This window comes from Pinus tabuliformis, chromosome 4_2 (assembly GCF_031772625.1).
Source record: "Pinus tabuliformis cultivar Carrire ecotype Pingquan chromosome 4_2, CPIR1, whole genome shotgun sequence".
In the NCBI taxonomy this organism is placed as follows: domain Eukaryota; kingdom Viridiplantae; phylum Streptophyta; class Pinopsida; order Pinales; family Pinaceae; genus Pinus; species Pinus tabuliformis.
The window spans coordinates 869,718,731-869,738,820 of NC_142304.1; the positions used below are offsets into that span (position 1 = coordinate 869,718,731).

The 20,090-nt window shown below is 40.5% G+C and overlaps 1 protein-coding gene across 1 annotated transcript in view; it reads left to right on the forward strand.

Annotated features, from left to right (window-relative positions):
- The window catches only part of LOC149172418 (putative protease Do-like 14), a 349,659-nt gene that overhangs the window by 277,267 nt on the left and 52,302 nt on the right, over nt 1-20,090 (forward strand). The window contains exon 8 of the mRNA XM_089424320.1: nt 12,085-12,227. Within this exon, the coding sequence (XP_089280446.1) occupies nt 12,085-12,227 (143 nt within the window). The remainder of the gene's footprint in view (nt 1-12,084; nt 12,228-20,090) is intronic.

Genomic DNA, 20,090 nt, shown 5'->3' on the forward strand with positions numbered 1-20,090 from the left:
CCTTATATTCCTTGAAATTGATTAGTTAACAGTATTATAGTTGTTATTTTGCATTAAAGTTAATTTATGAGTTATGTTAGAAATTAGGAATTTTTAATAAAAAGGTTACAGGAAGTCACAACATCCTGTAAATGGTTCATCGTTTGACACGTGGCATGACAGGCAAGCTAAAGCAAGGAATAGGAACGAAAACTAGAATGTACAAGCATGGAGAAACATCGATCCTACAACAAATCCAACGCTCCTTGTTATGCGGTCAACGCTGGTCAAAGCCCTAGCCTTTTGGTGACAAAGGCAGCGACAGCCATAGGTTTCCCAAACCGGTTTCGTTTTGTTTCTTTTTGGAAATCGGTTTAGAATGGAAATGACCCAAAAATCATTCCATAGTAAAAGCGGAAACAACTGCATAGTGAATGTACATTCAATCCAAATGAAAGTCGTGTATTAGTTGTTTTTAAAAACACGGATATAGTTACAGTTACATGGTTGTTGATCTCTGTATATCGTTTTGAAAACAGAGCTTTTGTATGATCTTCAGAACTTAATACCAGAACTCGATTACAGTCACGATTTCATTATAACATTGTTCATGCGTTAATACCTTAGTTGCTTGAGCGTATTCCAGTGTACCATTGAAACGCGGACGGGCCTTGCGTGGACGGGTATACTGTCATTTTCATTTCATTAGCAGCTTTTGAATATTGAATAGCATGCATAGTGATTAGAGTTACGCTTATAATTTTGTTGATTTAATTAGCAATCTTTACGAATGATGTTTATGGTGATATCTTAAAGGATTTATCGTTAAGATTATTGAACCATATCTTGTAAGAGATCTGATCCATCGTTATAATTTTTAAAGCATCCTCATAAACTCTGTTTACATGTATTTAAATTTGTAGTATGCCTTTGATCTTTCATGAACGCTGAGTGTTAACTAGACAGAGCTTTTGTGCATAGCATCCTTGTAAGGGGATTAAAATCTCGGTCAACAATACACAGTGTCTTTAGGACAGTTAGATGAGTTGAGTGACCTGAGTGTCAAGGTGATATGGAACATATCTTAACCTTCCGTAAAGAAGTACTGTAACCTACCACAATGAACACTTAGTTAGGAATCCTTTGTCTATAGATTTTAGACGCATGCCTCGAAGTTTATTTACCCTGGTCGATAATAAATTTAGCCTGATCTAGCACCCTAGGTTGGTCACTACAGCTGCCCAAGCAAGGGTGGAGAAGGAAGTAGTGACAGATGATGACTGTGCCATGAGTGCTCACACGTCAGTTGAGAGGAAGTGGGGAGACATCAAGCTGTAGTCAGATGGACTACAGGTGATGAGGGGCAGGATCCTCGAGGTACCCAGCCTCTTGGATTATACCTTGTTACGGGAGCCCCGAAGAGGAGTAGCAGTACTGACAGATGTCAGTAGAGATGGATGCGGATGGAGCGACAGAGGGAGCTACAGTGCAGGGTTCCCAAGACAGCATGAGGCAGCAGTGCGAGATGCATGGAGTTGTTGTAGCGGCGTAGAGGTCAGAGAAAGGGCACTTGTCAGCAATAGAGGGAGTTTCAGCATCGAGGGTGTCTCTAGCTTGACAAAGATGTTAGAGTTGGGAGATCAATTACTTACTTCTCATAACTGAGTTGCAGTGCAACAATTAGCAGTGGTAGTGCTATGGGTAGCAACACGGATGCAGAGCGAGCTGTCGTACAGATGCAATAGTGGAATTGGCAGGGCCATGGGTAGCAATACATGATGCAACAATGCAGAGGATGTTGGGCAGTAGGCCTAGCATCAACACAGGGACCGATGCCAGATGATCACGGTGATGCTCAGTGAGGAGTATTACTAGAGCACAGTTCTCGCTAAGAGGGAGTGTTGATTTGGGGTAGCATTGGATGTGCTCTAGCCACGAAAATTGGTGGAGAGGCTAAAGCACATGAGATCTCCAATACTCAGAAATGGTTTGGGCAGAATCTAATCAGTTTGGGAGATATTAAAATAATTAATATTTTTAATGAAGTCCCTAAATCTAAACTTAGGGAAAATAAAATATTAATGTGAATTAATATAAAACTGAGTTAGAATGGTCCAAAAGTCATGGATCAAGACAGATCTAATCTTAGCCGTTGATTAGGGACTTAATCTCATCTGTTGAATTGTTAACGAGAAAAGTATAAGAGGAGGCTTGAGGGTCACTTGGAGAATACACCGAGTTGATCAAGAATTCGATTTTCTGGGGCAGGGTAGGAAATCAAAGGAGTGATCAGAGTTGCAGTTAAGGGGCAGTGAATACAAAAGCAGAGAGGGTACCAGGAGCATCACTACAGAAGCTGGGAGAGAGGGACGCAAAGCCAGCTAGAGGCCACACAGAGCCAATCAGGGCCCACGCGAAGGCAACCAGGAGCTGCGCATTGCCAAAGAGAGCTAGCGTGGGTGACGTAGAGGATCTAGAGGCTGGTGCAGGGTGAGTTGGGGTGACGTTGGGCTAGAGAGGCTGACGCAGTCCCTAGAGGCAGACACTGGATATTTTGTGGGGCAGATTGAAGCTGAAAGCTGTGGGATTGTTCATCTGGGGTTTTAGCTGGAATATCTGTCTCCGACTGAGAGGTAGCACTGCCGAGATCATTCTCTGTTGGGTGAGCCAGTCTGGCACCCAGATTGTATTCTAAAACTGCTTAATAATAAAACTCTCAGATAGCTACACCGGTTTTCCCGCATTGGGTTTTTTCCGGGGACATTAGTCCAGAAACAACATTGTCACTTGTGTGCTTGTTTTTCCTTCAGTTGATGATCTGTAATGTGTTGAGCATGTACTTGTATTTATTTTCAGTATTTACATGGTAAATAACTTGTTAATTAAACAAAACAAGTAGGGAAAAACAAATAAGAAAGTACATGAAGGATTTCTAACAATTAGACTTAGAAATTCCAACATCGACCCTCCTTTAGCCCCTAGTCGCGGCCAAATGTGGCCTTTTCCTTGGCCGTTAGTCCTTCTTGGGCCTTCCCTTGCCTTGCTTCAAACCTATTGGGTTTGACGTCAGCCTTAGAGGGCTCACATACCCTTGCCGTGGCCTTCGTTGCCCCCATTTCCTCCATTTCTGCCCTTGCTTAGCCCTTTAAGCTTCTCATTTTCCATTTCTAGCCCTAGTCTTGGGGTTGTTAGTTCTTTGGGCCTTGCCCTAGCTTTTTATTCAGCCATTTCAGATTTTTATATTATTTAAGTGAGCTAACATTGTGGTTTTGCAACAATATTAGAGCTAACTTGGTGGTTGCAGGGATTAGAACCAAAACTCAAACATACTAGCTCTCAATTAGGCCTCTTGGTCACTCGGTTTGCTTATTGCCCTCTTAGTTTTTCGCTGTGTTTTGCTACAGCCACTTTATGCAGTAATATAACTCAATAAAAATCATTAAAATTGACTTAAAATCACCTAATAATCACCCAATCTAATTAGTTAATCATTGGAGCCATTTGGGCATTGATAAATTGGTACCTTGTTGGTTTACTAAGGGCCAAATCACTAATTTTCTGAGTTGTGTTAAGTTTGATATACATAATTATGAGGTTTGATTTGAACATAATATGTTGATCTGGGGTAGCATCAGATGTGCTCTAGTCACGAAATTGGGTGGAGAGGTTGGGGCACATGAGATCTCCAATACCCAGAAAGGGTTTAGGTAGATTCTAAACAGTTCAGGAGATAATAAAATAATTAATATTTTTAATGGAGTCCCTAAGTCTAAACTTAGGGAAAATAAAATATTAATGGGAATTGATATGAAACTGTGTTAGAATGGTCCAAAAGACATGGATCAAGCCAGAGCTAATCTTAGCTGTTGATTAGAGACTTAATCTCGGCCGTTGATATGTCAATAGGAAAAGTATAAGAGGAGGCTTGAGGGTCACTTGGAGAACACACCAAAGTGATCAGTCATTCTATCCTTTAGAGTGGGGTTTGCTAAGAGAGATAGAATTAGTGATCGGGAGTTGCAGCTGAGGGGCATTGAGTACAGAGAGACAAAGAGGCAGAGATAGTGCCAGGAGAATAGCGCAGTAGCCGGGGAGAGTGACACAGATTCAACAGCGGCTCACGTAGGGACACGTAGAGGCATGCGGGAGTTGCATAGAGCCTCAGAGAAGCGAACGTTGCTGACGCAGAGGGCCAGAGGGCTGACGTAGGACCTCCTAAGGCTGACACAGGCCCATCTAGGATGACGTAGGGCTAGCGTTGGGTAGAGAGGGGTTGATGCAGTCTAGAGAGAGGTTGACACTGAGGTTTATGGGGAAGATTGGTGCTAAGGAGCTGTCAGAAGGTTTATCCGGGGTTTCAAACAGGAGATTTGTCAGAAACTGAGAGGTATTACTGCCAAGGAAATTCTCTGTTGGGTAGGCCAGTTTTGGCACCTAGATTGTACTCTGATATTGCTTAATAAGAAAACCCTCAGATCGCTGCACCGGTTTTCCCACATTGGGTTTTTCCTGGGACATTGGTCCAAAAAAAATGGTGTCATATGGTGTGGTTGTTTCTGTTTCCTTTAGTTGCTGATCTGTAATATGCTGAGCATGCACTAGTGTTTATTTTCAGTATTTACATTGTAAATAACTTGTTAAGTAAAATAACAAGTAGGTAGGAATAAATCAGATAAAGTGCATGGAGGGTTTCTAACTAAGTAAACTTAGAAACTTCAACATGGTATCATAGTGTGATTGCAGATCACAAGAGGACTGAGGACATCAGCCGACCAGAGCAATAGTAGTAGAAAACAACTGTCTCAAGGTGACAGAAGTTGTTTTTAGTAGAGCAGCAACAAAGGAAGGGTGACGTAGTGCCTGCGTCATGAAGGGTGAGCCGGGAAGAGGCAACAAAGAGGCTAAGGAAGGTAAAGAGAGCCTCACGCAGAGCCACGCAGAAGCTGGGAGGGTTGACATAATTGGGTGAGGAGGCCGGGTTGCTAGTGCCAGGATTGCGTAGAGCCTAGGAGCTCCCACCTTCAGGTTGCTGGGGTTTAGAAGGTTGTGGGAATATTGCAGAGTGGAGTTGGTGTGGTACTGTAGTCAGAACAATACCTGACAGAGCAAGGCCAAGAGGAGTTGCTACCGAGGGTTTCTAGCTGAGGAACTCGGATCAGTGGCGCGGGTACACAAGAAAATCAGAGTAGGGGGCATCTCGACAGCGGTAGAAGGATTTCCAGGAGGGAAATCAGGACTCAGAGGGATACCAGAAGAGAACTTCCAGACTGGACATAGAGACTCGGAGGAGTCGAACAGAGAACTTCTAGGAGGCAAGTAGAAGAGAATCATGGCACTACACGGAGTAAGAGACCAAGATAGATTGGATAGAGCGTCGAACTTCGCAGTCTGGAAGGCCAGAATCTTTTTCGTACTTGACAGGAATCGTGTCAAGAACTTCACCTTAAAGGTTATAGCTATCCCAGTCGACCCCAATGATAACGACAAGTACGAGGAGGCAATGGCGAGGGCCAAGAGCATCATCCTTGCCGGGGTCAAGGACCATGTAGTTCCACACATTGCCGAGAAGGAAACGACATATGAGATGTGGGAGGCTCTCAAGAAGTTGTACCAACATATTTCTGTGCAGAGAAGAATGCTACTTGAGAATCGTTTGAGGTCGTATTAGATGAAGAAGGGAGAACCGATTGACACCTTCCTCGGAGGACTGAATGAGATTCGAGATTAGTTTACTGCTATAGAAGCCACGCCGGATCAAGAGCTGATGGTGAGGACAACCCTAAACGTTGTCTCAGATGACTGGGAGGTATTTGTCCAGAGTATATTGGGCAGAGAGACTCTCCCACCTTGGGACGAGATGTGGGTGACTCTTCGCTAGAAAGAGATTAGACGGCAGTCAAAGATGGGTAGTAGCAACAAGGGGATCAAAGTCAAGCAGGAGGAGGAAGATGTTGCCCTGGCATCTGAGGGAAATTAGGAAAAGCGGAAGAAGAAGGATCCCTCGATGATCACGTGCTTCCACTGTGGGGAGCTGGGTCATTATGCGAGCTAGTGTCCAAGGAAGAAGAGTAAGGGAGAGTCTTCTAAGACTAAGGCAGCGCCAACATGCGCAGAGAAGGAAGTTTTGACAGACGATGACTGTGCCATGAGTGAACATGTGCCACTTGAGCGGAAGTGGGGAGACATCGAGTTGTAGTCAGATGGATTACAGGCGATGAGGTGCAGGATCCTCGAGGTACCTAGCCTCTTGGATTAGGCCTCGTTACGGGAGCCCGGAAGAGAAGTACTAGGACTGGTTGAGTCAGGTAGAGATGGATGCGGATGGAGCGGTAGAGAGAGCTACAATGCAGGATTCCTGAGATAACACGAGGCTAGCAGGTTGCAGCAGTGCAAGAGGCACAGGAGTGTTGCACCAGTGCAGGATGGCACAGGGAGGTGTGCAACGATGCGAGATGCAGGGAGTTGTTGTAGTAGCACAGAGGTTAGATAGGGAGCACTGGTCACCGGCAAAGGGAGCTTCAACATTAGTGGGTGTCTCTAGCCCAACAGGGAGTTCAGATTGGGAGATTAGTTACTTACTTCTCAATAACGGAGTTGCAGTACAGTAGTGGGTAGCATGATGCAACATGATGAGAGGAGGCGCACTGCAGATGCAGTGCTGGGGGAAAGGACCAGCAGCAGCACGGATGCAGAGGGAGCTGTCATACAGATGCAGCAGTGGCAGTGGCAGAACCACGGGCAGCAGTACAGGATGCAACATTGCAGAGGATGTTGGGCAGGAAGGCCTAACATCAGCACAGGTACCGATGCTGGATGATCAAAGTAATATTCAGTGAGGAGTATTGCTAGAGCACAATCCTTGCTAAGAGGGAGTGTTGATTTGGGGTAGCATCGGATGTGCTCTAGCCACAAAATTTAGTGGAGAGGTTGGGGCATATGAGATCTCCAATACCCAGAAAGGATTTGGGCAGATTCTAAACAGTTCAGGAGATATTAAAATAATTAATATTTTTAATGGAGTTCTTAAGTCTAAACTTAGGGGAAATAAAATGTTAATGGGAATTAATATGAAACTGTGTTAGAATGGTCCAAAAGACATGGATCAAGCCAGATCTAATCTTAGCTGTTGATTGATGACTTAATCTCGGTCGTTGATATGTCAATAGGAAAGGTATAAGAGGAGGCTTGGGGGTCACTTGGAGAACAGACGAGAGTGATTAGTCATTCTATTCTCTAGAGTGGGGTTTGCTAAGAGATAGAAATAGTGATCGAGAGTTGCCGTTGAGGGGCATTGAGTACAGAAAGATAGAGAGGCAGAGATAGTTCTAGGAGAATAGCGCAGTAGCTGGGGAGAGTGACGCAGAGCCAGCCAGGGCTCACGCAGGGCCACGTAGAGGCAGGCGGGAGCTACGCAGAGCCTTAGAGAGTCCAGCGTTGCTGACGCAGAGGGCTAGAGGGCTGACGCAGGGCCTCGTAAGGCTGATGCAGACCCATCCGGGGTGACGTAGGGTTAGCGCTGGGCAGAGAGGGGCTGACGCAGTCCAGAAAGAGGTTGATGCTGGGGTTTCTGGGGCAGATTGGTGTTGAGGAGCTGCCAGAAGGATTATCTGGGGTATCAAACAGGAGCTTTGTTAGAAACCGAGAGGTATTATTGCCAAGGAAATTCTTTGTTGGGCAGGCCAGTTCGACACCCAGATTGTACTCTGATATTTCTTAATAAGAAAACCCTCAGATAGCTGCACCGGTTTTCCCACATTGGGTTTTCCCCGGGACATTGGTCCAAAAATAATGGTGTCATATGGTGTGTTTGTTTTTGTTTCCTTTAGTTGCTGATCTATAATATGTTGAGCATGCACTAGTGTTTATTTTCTGTATTCACATTGTAAATAACTTGTTAAGTAAAATAACAAATAGGTAGGAATAAATTAGATAAAGTGCATGGAGGGTTTCTAACTAAGTAAACTTAGAAACTTCAACATGATAAATATGATCTATAGGGTTGATGCAATCTTTTGATCAAGTAAATGTCATAGGAAGTTGAATGCATCGATTTCTAGCTTATCTTGGGCATCTTGCAACATTTTTTGACTGCTGATATAAAATTTCAGACCTCTGAAAACAAAGTTGCAAGAGTAATAAAACATATATAAGTCTCTAAAATTGGCTAATAGGCTCTTCTAATTCATAATAATTTGTGGTTGAAGTGATTTGGGCTAAACTTTGGTCATTGACATCTAGTTCCACTCTTGCATTTATACAGATAACTGCTCTAATTTAATCGGTAATTTTGATGAAATTTGCTGTTAAGTGATGTGTGGATTAATGCTCTAAATTTCTCACTGCCATTGGGTAAGTAGATTCTTTGTCAAATTGGATATCTCTTGTGGATGATATTCTAATCATAATTGTGATAAGAAGTCTAATTTTCTCTCGTGTATCTAATTGGCATAAGCGGTGGTTTATTGGTTACTATCTTGAAGATTGGTAATTGCGTTAAGAAGCATAAATCATGTCTTTGAGCAATTCTCTACTTGTCACATTTTTTGGCACTGTTAAGTTTGAGCACTTTCTCTTGTGGTTGGGATTATCATTCATATATTGTTAAAGTACTCTATTATCATAATCAAAGATCATTTGTAATTAAGTACTCAACTAAGGACGTGTGTCACAGGACACGTCCTCCAAGGTCCCGTGTCCCGTATTTTACGTGTCGGACACGAAAACAGTCCTAAAACGTGTCGAAAATGTTTTTCATTGTGTCTTGTAAAATGTAAAACATATTCGTCGGTTTTCATCATGTCCTGCATCTGGAAAACGCGTATTCCGTTGATAGAAAACGTTGCCTGCATAAGCTGCAATTTTTTTTGAAAGAAACAAATAATTTTTGAGTGGGGCAACTTAATGATCAAGTCTAGGCCCTAGTATTGATATGCTATTCATGGTAATGTTAAATTCTTAAAGTAAAAGTGACAATTCTCCTTAATCTTCATTTTCATCCTTTTACTTAAATTTTTAACATTACCATGAAATGACTTAGGATGTTTGAGAGTGGTTCCGGCCTCATTGGTTTTCATATGGAGAAAGTAGAATTTTAGATTTCATTCAAAATGCAGCAGACTTATCAGTTTTTTAAGATTTCAGGATTGGGAGATTGTAATGTTTCTAGGTGACACCACCTGCCCGGGCTACCCCTGCCACCAGTAGAGGACGTGGTCTAGCTCCTATAGCTCCTACTTCTAGTTCTTCAGCTTATAGAGCATAGCAAACTCCACTGCCAACTCCACCAGCACCAACATCTACATCTAGAGGGAAAGGGAAAGCTGTGGCATTTTCTCGCAGGGGGGGCAGAAGAAATCAATAGGATTAGACTTCAGTTATTTTCTTATGTGCTTGTAAGTTGTACATGAACAATGAACATTGAATATTCAAGAATCAAGACCAAGCATATCACATTCTAATTTCTAAATACTAAATTTTGATTCTATTTATTTTTTTAAAGTGAACTATGAACTTTGAGAAGTAATTATATTTTAATTTGATTAGATAAGCTGCAACCTGCAATTTAATATGAATAAAAAACTATATTTCGGTATATATATATATATTTGTTAAATATATATAAAACGTGTCCCCCGTGTCCTGTTTCCAGGTCGCTGCGTTTCGTATTGAATACTTGTATTTACGTGTCCTTCGTGTCTCGTGTCCTCGTGTCATGTGACTTAGGTACTCAAGTAATTAAGTGATCTCACCTTAAGAGCACTCATTTATTGCACTTGCATTATAGGATTAGCTTCTTGCATTAACCAAATTTACTTCCGAGCATAAGCTTGGTCGATAGAAATATAGACCCACCTTTCTCATCTAGCTTGAGGAGGCTAAAAACTCTTTAGTTGTTAACAGGGTGACCTTGCAGTCGTCAGAATCACAGTCTCTGTAGCGCCGGAGGCACCAGGTGGTTAGAACCTCGGGGGAGGTATCGTTAACCAAGCCTCAACTTGCTTCCTCTCGGTTTCTATCTACAACCTACTCTAGAGACTAGCTTCAAAAAAATTAAGAGAAATGACACACTTAGAGTAGGCATTTAATCTAAAAATAACCAAGATTTTGCATCTCACCTAGATTGTAGGATTTGCATTTCATATAGGATAGTGGAGCATTCTCGAGCAACAACTAATCATCCTGTAACTTGGTTGACTCCATTTAAGGCACTGGTCTTTCACAGTAATCTAATCCAATCATTTAACTTGCTAATTCAACTAGGTTGCTAGGCCATTTAATTGCGTCTCCTGGACTTGTTGGTTGCTAACAAGTCTCCCATCTTCACATTTCACAGGGACGACCCCCATAACTTGCTGTAGGGAGACAGCTAGAATAGAGAGGGCGGGGATAAGAGTGACTGCCTCTGCCCTAAGCATTGTCGCATCTTGCCTGTACAGTTTGGGCGACAACACCGACCATGGCTATCATATTTCCAACAAAGAAGACAAGCAAGACCAAGTTCTTTGTTCTTTGGGGAAATGGATTTGTTCTTGATGGAGAAGGTTGTAATTCAATGGAGAAATCAATAAGTTATGTTATACATGAATGTTACCAACTAAATCAACCACCCTGATACATGGAAGTATATGATAAGCTCATTAAGATGGCATTTCATCATTGACTCAAGCCAAACAACATATGGTACAAACCAATAAAAGAAAAGAGAACAACAATAGACATCAAACAGAGTGAACAACAATTTTAATATTCATTAATACTTTTGATTATGTCAAGTGATAAAGAGGGCGTGTATGGCTCCCCAAAGCACCTTTCTCTAACCTCAAAACAATCCACCAAAATATGTATGAACAGATTCACAATAGAAAGATACCAGCATAATCTAACATGGCAGGCCAGGCATCAATGTGGTTTATACCCAAGCGAAAGGCAACATACTTCACCAAAGATTTTTCTTCTTTTAACCTGCAAATTACAATGTCCCTATCTTTCTGAGGTGGATTTCTATCCGCTTGGACTTCTGATTTGGAAATGAGGAGTCTTGTTCCTTTTAGACAATCATTTAAAACTAATAGAATTTTATAGACTCCTAGCACACTCTCTTGTAGAGACTTCTAGCTATTGCTAGATGCTTCTAGGAGAGCTTCTGGACACTTCTATGTGGGGCACCCCTGCTTTATATTAAGAAAAGTTTGTTCTAGAGACATTTATGGAGGGAACTTCCTGTAGAAGTTTATTTGATTAGTGTTCTAATAAAATATTATGGAGAACACTCTAGAAGGTTATGGATTCTTCATGAAATAAGTACTAGAATTATATTCAAGGCAAGGCACTCTTTACAAGAGATCTTCTAGCAACTTCTCAAAAATATCAATAAAAATCTCAAAGAAACTAGAGTGCTCCTCTTCTCTTTTGCATTCCTTCTTTTCACTCTTTAACCAATCAAGATATTATTGACATGCCCTTTAAAGGGTACACCCTTGAGAATGAGTGATGACAAATCTTTTTTAGAAAGTGCTCTCCTCAGCATATTATCCTCAAACATTATGCATATGATGTCCTTGCCATGCTAAACATACAAATTTGTGATGCAAATTCACCATAAGGGTGTGAAATATGCCTCAACAATGACTCTAAATAACAGATAATGCATCAATTTATGTAAGAAAGTCCATCAAAAATAAAATCATCCATCAAAGAATGAGATCATCTCCTCTAACTCCAGTGCTCAACTCTTTGTGCATGTATAGGTGGTAACATTGTGCATGTAATTTGTTTATACTTGGTTACAATGACATTATCCTAGTGGAATGCACGTTAGATAGGTGGCCTTTTTGACTTGTATCCTAAGCTTCGATACTCCTTTACATAAGGCCATTCTTTGATTATTGCTTATTTTATCACATTTTTCTCATTGTTATCAATGTATACTTTATTAGCTAATTTTACACTAGAGATGCATGAGGAACATCCCGTTGCTAAGGTTTCTAACACTAGTTAGAGGTTTGATTAAATAGTTTTTGGTTATTTGCGAATGCTAATTATTTTTATAATTCATTTTTGTTGCCAATAATTTGAATATTAATAATTTGGTTGTTTGTATTACAGGGAAGCTCTGGTGGACCATTAGTCAATCTTGATGGAGAAGTAATAGGTATTAACACAATGAAGGCTCTTGCCGCTGATGGAGTTAGCTTTGCTATCCCCATAGACTCTGTCATCAAGACCGTTGAGCATTTCAAGAAACATGGGTATTTTACATTTTCATTTTTGGCATTCTTTGCTACTAAAAAAGCTAACATCAATCACAATATAGTTAGTCAAGTGTGAAATTTGTTTATGCCTAATTCATGTTTGGGTCAAGTTGTATTGCTAGTGACCTACGTAGGTGTAGTGTGTGATTTTCCCTAGCCATTCATCACACCTTGTCATTTCCACATCATTTCCATTCATATTCATCATTTTCCGTTTTCATGGTTGACTTATCATATGTCATGTAGTGAGGTCCAAATAAAGAATGGAAAATCCCATGTAAGAAAGGCCTAAATAAAGTCAAAAGCGCTAAAATTGCTCAAGGTTGAAGCAACCAAAGAAGAAGGTTGTACTATATGCATGAGTTGTGCCACCTTGCTATAAAGCCCAATTTCCCCATGTCCCTTGCAAAAAGGGTTAATAAAAGAAAGAAGGGACCAAACAAATAAAGAAAAGGATGAAAAAGGGGTAGCAAAAAATTGAGGCTCAAGAAATGGTAATCATTGTCAAGTGCTCCCACAAGCATGTGAAATAAATTGATAAACCCCAACTCTTGAAAGATAAAGGGGATGACCTCTACATCGTCCTATGTGGTTGTGAGTGTGAACTCATGAAAATAGTAAATACCTTTTTGCCTAACACCATATTCATCACAACGAGCTCACCTAACTTAGAGTCCTAGGAAATGCATCTTGTCTTAGGGGTTGTCACATGTAATAAAGTTTAATGATGTCCACACGATGGTTAAACTTAGGAAATGATATAAGTTAAATGAGTCATTGAGAAATTAAAGGCTGTCAATTATTACCACCTAATGAAACACATTTGGAGGCATGACACATCACTTTGAGGTTGCTACCATGCCTGGGAGTTGTGTCTCTTACATTGGGGATTGCATTTGTGCCTAGGGTGTTGTGACATGCCCAGGGCATTGTGAAAATTACATTGGGTGTTGTGAAGAGTCGTCCACACAATCTTTAGCCACACATGTCAGCTTTCTATCGTCTTTTTGGAGGCCAACTTGCTGCATGGACTAGGATACATGCATTTGAGGCACATGTCTCCTTATTTCACCCAATTGCATCTTTTGAGGGGATGACCCTCCTTTCTTGGCATCTATCCACGTGTGTGGAGTTGTTGAGGTTACATTGGGTGTTGTGAAGAGACATCCACACCATCTTTACCCGCACATGTCAGCTTTCTACCATATTTTTGGAGGTCAACTTGCTGCATGGACTAAGATACATGCATTTGAGGCACATGTTTCCTTAATTTCACTCTCATCTTTTGAGGGGACATTTGAGTATTTTGAGTTGGCGACCCTCCTTTCTTGGCATCTACCCACACGTGTGAGTTGTTGAGGCTAGTTTGTTTAAAAGACAAAGAACTTATGCCTTCTTTTTCTTGAAAGCAAAAACATGGTTTGATTTCGTAAGTCAAGGCCACTCTTAGTTTGTCGAATCTGGGCCCTTTGGATCTTGTCTTAACAGCCCTATAAGGTTGCATGCATGACCCCATAGCCCAAACAAATTAAGGGACAGGCCCTTCCTTTCAACCAACCCCAAAAATTACAAAATCTTAAATTTTTTATTTTTATTTTTTAAATCTGTTTTAGCAATTTGAAATTTCTGGCAAGAAATTCCTTAAAACATAATTCATTTCAAGACATCTAAACCTCAAATAAGATTATTAAATTTGACTTGTTGATTTTAAAAGCAAATTGAAATCTCTGATTTAGGTTTGAAAATTAAATTGTGAATTCAAAACCCTAAATCAGATAGCAAGCAAAGTTGCCTTACTTTTCAATTTTACAACATAATAATCTCAGTTTGACCATAGGGATTTTACCCTAAGATGGAGTTCATCTAGCTAAGATTAAAGACAGAAAGGCAAGGCTACTGATGTGATAGATAGTGGGTAGCTTTCTAAGTTGCCATCGGGGTCTCACAACTTGTGCTTTGGGACTGTTGTGCCTAAAATGCACATGAGTAACAATTGTAATTTCAGGGTTTACTCACAAGAAACTTTCTTGGCTTGGGGGTGGTGGGTTCCCCTTGAGGGATCGGGGATTGATTCCTTGGGTCATGGTGATGCTTGTATCTTGCCTGAGATGGTATATGGTTGATTTGCTTGAGATGGTTAAATGTAACCAATGTTGCACGGGTACTGCTCTCGGTCATTGGAGAGCAAGTACCCCAAGCTACGACGCTCCTGAGAGCTTAGGAGCTGGTACGAAATGCTCCAAAATAGGCGGAAACTTCTGTTGGAGCGTTGGAGCTTTATGGGAGCTTTTATCGGCAAATTGAGCGGTTTTTGGAGCGGGTTTCAGGTGTGAGCTTGGATCGGGAGCCCGTAGGAGCTCCGATCCATTGAGGAGCGTCTATACGCTCCTCGATGGATCAGAGCTCCTACGGGCTCCCGATCCATGCGTACCCAAAAAAGCCCGGGAGAAATAGGCACAGTTTTTGGCAGCAAACGTATTTAGGATTGGCGGCAAAACTGACTCGAGTTTTTCTATATAATTGTCCATCACCATCTCTGAATTCATCAGCTATTAGATATTCAACTATGTTTGCAAGTTGTTGTGTTCACTGGTGAGGAGTTCCGAGTAAGCCATTCAAAACTCTGTTCGCCTCGTGCTCGCTGCTTTCCCTGTGTTTGCCTGCATGTAAGTGTTCTTGAATCTTTACATTTTGATGTGCGTGGAATATTATTATATTAGTTGCTAAGATCTTTACATTTTGATGTGCGTGGAATATTATTAGATTAGTTGCTAAGATCTTTACATTTTGATGTGCGTGGAATGTAAATTTCTCTTAGTAAATATCCGGTCGTTGGATTTACTTACCTAGCTTTGTTTAATAGTAAATAGTAAATACTAAATAGGCAAAATTGTTAGTTTACTTGATGACTAAGTTGCACGAAACGGGGAAACGGAAACGAGTTTGCGAAACGGGAAGCGATACGAAACGCGACCTCCCCAAATTTTGGAAATGGGGAAACGCGAATATATATATATATATATATATATATATTAAAAATATTTAAAAATTATTAATATATATATGTGCAATCATAAAGCATTAATGATACATTTACATTATATGATTATAATTTATTACATTTAAACATTAAGATTAAATTTACATCACATTTACTCATGAGTCATGAATAATCACATAATGAAAATAAAAATATAGGAACTGGAAAATCCAAAATCAGCCTTTATTTATATTAGTATATGAGGCTGCAAGTACAATAAAGACTATAAGGCTGCAAGAACTATAGAGACAAGTCACAAAAGACTAATCCTCATCATAACAATCCTCATCAAAAATAGAAGCAGCAGAATGCTCAACAGTGGATGGTGGTGCTGAAGAAGATGATGCACCAATTCCACTTCCAGAATCGTCCTCAATATTCAGGGCAGCAAGAGAGAGATCCAAATCAGGATTTTCTGCATCCACATCCCATTCTTTAGAAGGACCATTGTTGTATTCTAGACCCCTACGAGATGCAAGGCGAAGGTTGGAGTGCACATAAACAAGATCCTCTGCTTTCTGTGAGCCCAACCTATTGCGCTTCACAGAATGAATAAAACCATAAGTGCTCCAATTCCTTTCTGCTGATGAAGAGCTTGCCACTTGTGAAAGAATACGAATGGCAAGGCTTTGCAAATGTACACCATTTGCTCCATGACAAATCCACCACCTAACTGGATTCATGGTGCTTCTGTCCTCCAAAACTGATATATCTGCATAATCATCTATTCCTGCAACAAAACTGGCAAATTCCTCCTTTACCTCCCTATGTAGATGAGAAGGAAACATTCTCATAAGTGCTTTTTTCACCCCAGTAGCCACCTCTCTATCCTTATGGGGTGCCTTCCTCTTCCCATTGCTTTTAGCAATAAGCTCCTCATCATAAAATTTGGGGTTCAAAGCATGTGCTAAAGTGTGCAATGGTGTATTGAAATTGTTCCACCTGTCAACAATGATTTTCTTGATCAAACCAGCAAAATGATCATCAACAAACAAAAGTTGTGGAGACTCCTGCGAAATGATTTCCATAGTTTTCTCAACCATGGAATCCATGCCATCATATACCTCTCCCAAGAAAGGTTGGTCAGTGTCAGCACTCCGGAGAAGCTCAAATGCAGGGGTTGTGAACTTTAGCAAGAAATCTACCTTGCTCCACCAATCCTCATCAAGGCACAATCTACGCACCATAGATCCCCGCTCTGAATCTGCTTGTCTCCACTCAATCCAAAGTTGACTCACCACCATAGAAACTAATGCATGCTTAACCTCAACAAGGCGGCACAACATCACGAAGTTTGAGGCATATCTTGTCTCAGCGACTTTTAACAACTCCAATTTGGAGTACTCTCAAAATATGGCCTGAGACTGGTGGTGGTTGGTGATGAATTTGATAATCTCCCTTGCTTCCCCTGTGACTTCCTTTATCCAGGAAACTTTGTTGTCGATCTCCTCTAAGATCAGATTCAGATTATGGACAATGCATGGTGTCCAAAAGATGTGGTCATACATCCCCTCAATAATTAAACCTGCAGCTTTGCAAACTGGTGCATTATCCGTGATAACTTGCACCACCCTGTTAGGCCCTATTTGTTCAATAGCTTTTATAATAACATCAGCAATGAACTGTGCATCTTTCACCTCTCCTAAGCAGTCTTCTGCCTTGATAAACATTGCTCCTTTGGGGGAAGTGGCAATGATATTTATCAATGGTCTGCGCCTCATATCTGTCCAACCATCTGAGACTATGGTAACCCCAGAGCTACTCCAGGAAGAACGAATTGGAGCTAAAATGTCCTCCACAAGTTCCTTCTCATTTTTGAGAAGCTGGGTTCTGACTTTCTCATAGTTGGGCCCCTTGTACCCTTGAGGAGCTTTGTTAACTGCCCTTATCATATCTTGCCAGTAAGGAGAGCGAACAACATTGAATGGGATACCACATGCATAAATGCACCTAGCCACTCTGGAATCAGCTTCTTCTCTTGCTTGCACATTCACCAATCTAGCAATTCTGCTATCCTGAACTGATTGGGATGCCCCTGGGCCTCTGGTATTTTTGGGTGCTGGTTGTTCATGTTCTTGAGTGTGACCAGCTCTCCTCTTTCTTGCTTCAGCTACAATCTTTGGCTCAATGTTAGATGGAGCTTGAGTAAGGTCATCATGCCTTCTCTTAGTACCATCCGCCTCATCTTGCTCTCTTTGATATGCCCTCCTTACCAACGGATCTGATGTTTTTGTGCAACCTGAAATCCCCTGTCCTCCTCCATGCAATAGATGCGCCTTCACTCTTGGGTAGGAGCCCTTGTACGTATTATTGCAAAGATTGCATCGCCATTCCCATGAGCCACCACCTCCACATCTTTGAAGCTTCGTCACATGCCTCCAAAGAGGATAATATTCAGCCCTTGGGTTGGCCCTAGGGCTTGAAGTTGCAGCTGCACTTTGGCTGGAAGCCATTGCTGCAAAAATAAATTAAAAAGACAAGTCTGTAAATAATAAAAACGTTTTTCATATTTTTCGCTGTATAAACCCTAGAAAAATTAAAGAAATAGTAAGAAAAAAACTAAGAAATGAATGTGGCTTACCCAAATTAATTTTCTGTGGCTGAATCTACCCTAAAATGCCAGAAAAGAGGAGAAATATGGCTGTAGCTGAGCCAAATCTGCTGCAAAAATAAATTTAAAAAACAAATCTATCAATAAAAAACGTTTTTCATATTTTTGGCTGCCTAAACCCTAGAAAAATTGAAGAAATAGTAAGAAAAAACTAAAAAAATGAATGTGGCTTACCCAAATTAATTATCTGTGGCTGAGACTACCCTGAAATGCCAGAAAAGAGAAGAGAAATATGGTTGTAGTTGAGCCAAATCTGCTGCTACTGAAATCTCCTGCTGAAATCTCTTTCTCTTGCTGCTGAAATCTCTTTCCCCTGCTGCTGAAATCTACTTTGCTCACTGCTCAAAACACCCTAGCTGAAACAACTGCCAGTCTCCAAGAGAAACGACTTGCTGAATAGTGTGATGAGAGAATGAGACAAACTGCTCTTTTATAACTTTAGAATAGGTTTCTAGAACATCCTGGAAACCCTAAAAAAATTTAAAAACAAATTAAAAAAAAAAAAAATTAAAAAACAACTGTTTTTTTGGGGAAACGTGGCCCGTACGGCCTGGAAACGCGTTTCCGGCCATACGGCCACGTTTCCGTTTCGGGAAACGTGGCCGTACGGCCGGAAACGCGTTTCCAGGCCGTACGGTACGGGGAAACGCGTTTCGTTTCGTTTCCCCTGGGGAAACGACGTTTCGGGAAACGTGGCCGTACGGCCGGAAACGCGTTTCCAGGCCGTACGGTACGGGGAAACGCGTTTCGTTTCGTTTCCCCTGGGGAAACGACCCCTAGGGCCACGTTTCCTGCAACTTAGCTTGATGAGTTAAGATTTTCTGTTTTCATTATAAACATTGACAATTACTAAATATCTCAAATAGTTTTTTTATTTTATGATCAAGTGATTTTCTGTTTTCATTATAAACATTGACAATTACTCAATATCTCAAATAGTTTATTTTATTTTATAATCAAGTGGTAAATCATGCTGCTTGCGAATAACAATAGAGCCATTTGAAGAGAAGACCATTTCAGGTGAATATAATATAGTTTATTGAGATGCTCTGGTGAATAATATAGTTTATTGAGTTGCTTCTTTCCTCGTTACATTAGATCCCACTATAAAAGATAATGGAGAAAACTACTACGATATAATTCCTGGAACTTCAAACTAAGAAAGGTTATCGGAGAAATGTTCAATTTAGAAGCACTTCTTTTAAAGAAAGATTCCAAATAGGGTGGTATATATACTATTTAAATTGCTTTTTGTAAAACGTACTGTACAGTTTCCATTGATCTCTAAGAATCTCGGGATTTAAGATTTGCATCTATGGATTACTAATTAAATTTTTTGTAATCACATAAACCTTTTCACAGATTATAAGTTGCAAAATTGAAAATACAGACAATGCCCATGATTTGCAGCGATTTCATATATGCCTAAGAGCAATTTTCTGCATTCTATTATAAGTATATCAGATTTCAGTAAATGCGGCATGATATCATTCAGCGAGCTAACTGAACACAGTAATATACAAACCAATTTGTTTTAGTAAAGCCATAAATATTCAGTGGGCAATCTTCTGTATGAATCATGTACCTAAAAATCAATTTACTATGCATCTTGGACTTCAAAGTGGAAGGAATTTCTGTCTCTATACTAATGGTGAAGATTGATTTTTTATTATTTTTGTATGAAGGGCATTATCATCACTACCATGTTTCTTTCCTTTCAAATTGGCTTGATTGGAAAGCATTTAATTGTGTGAATTGATATACTGTTTCTGATTTCACCATAGTCGGTTCCGTGGGTTTCTATATTTATAAATTAATAATCCTTTCAGGGGTGTGACTGAATAAGAAATATGTATGTATACCAACTTTTCTTCTTTTCCATGCGAGTTATTCCTCGTCTTTATCTTGTTTTGACCACTCAGCTCTTAACATGACCATGTAAATTTTATACAAGGAATTGCCAACGATGAGTCAACTTAATCAAATTAAATGCATAGCCTAGGCACCACTAATTAACAAGGAAATCACTGAACTATGCCAACGAATAATCGTCAAATGTGGAATTCACGTTAAAAATTTCCATCCCTTTGCTTTTTCACACATAGATAACTCTATCCAAACTATGCATCTTGTTGGAATTTCTATGTCTAACTGCTAGAAATTATTCATGTACTCTCTGATTTATTTATGCCTACTTGTTCTGTTTAAT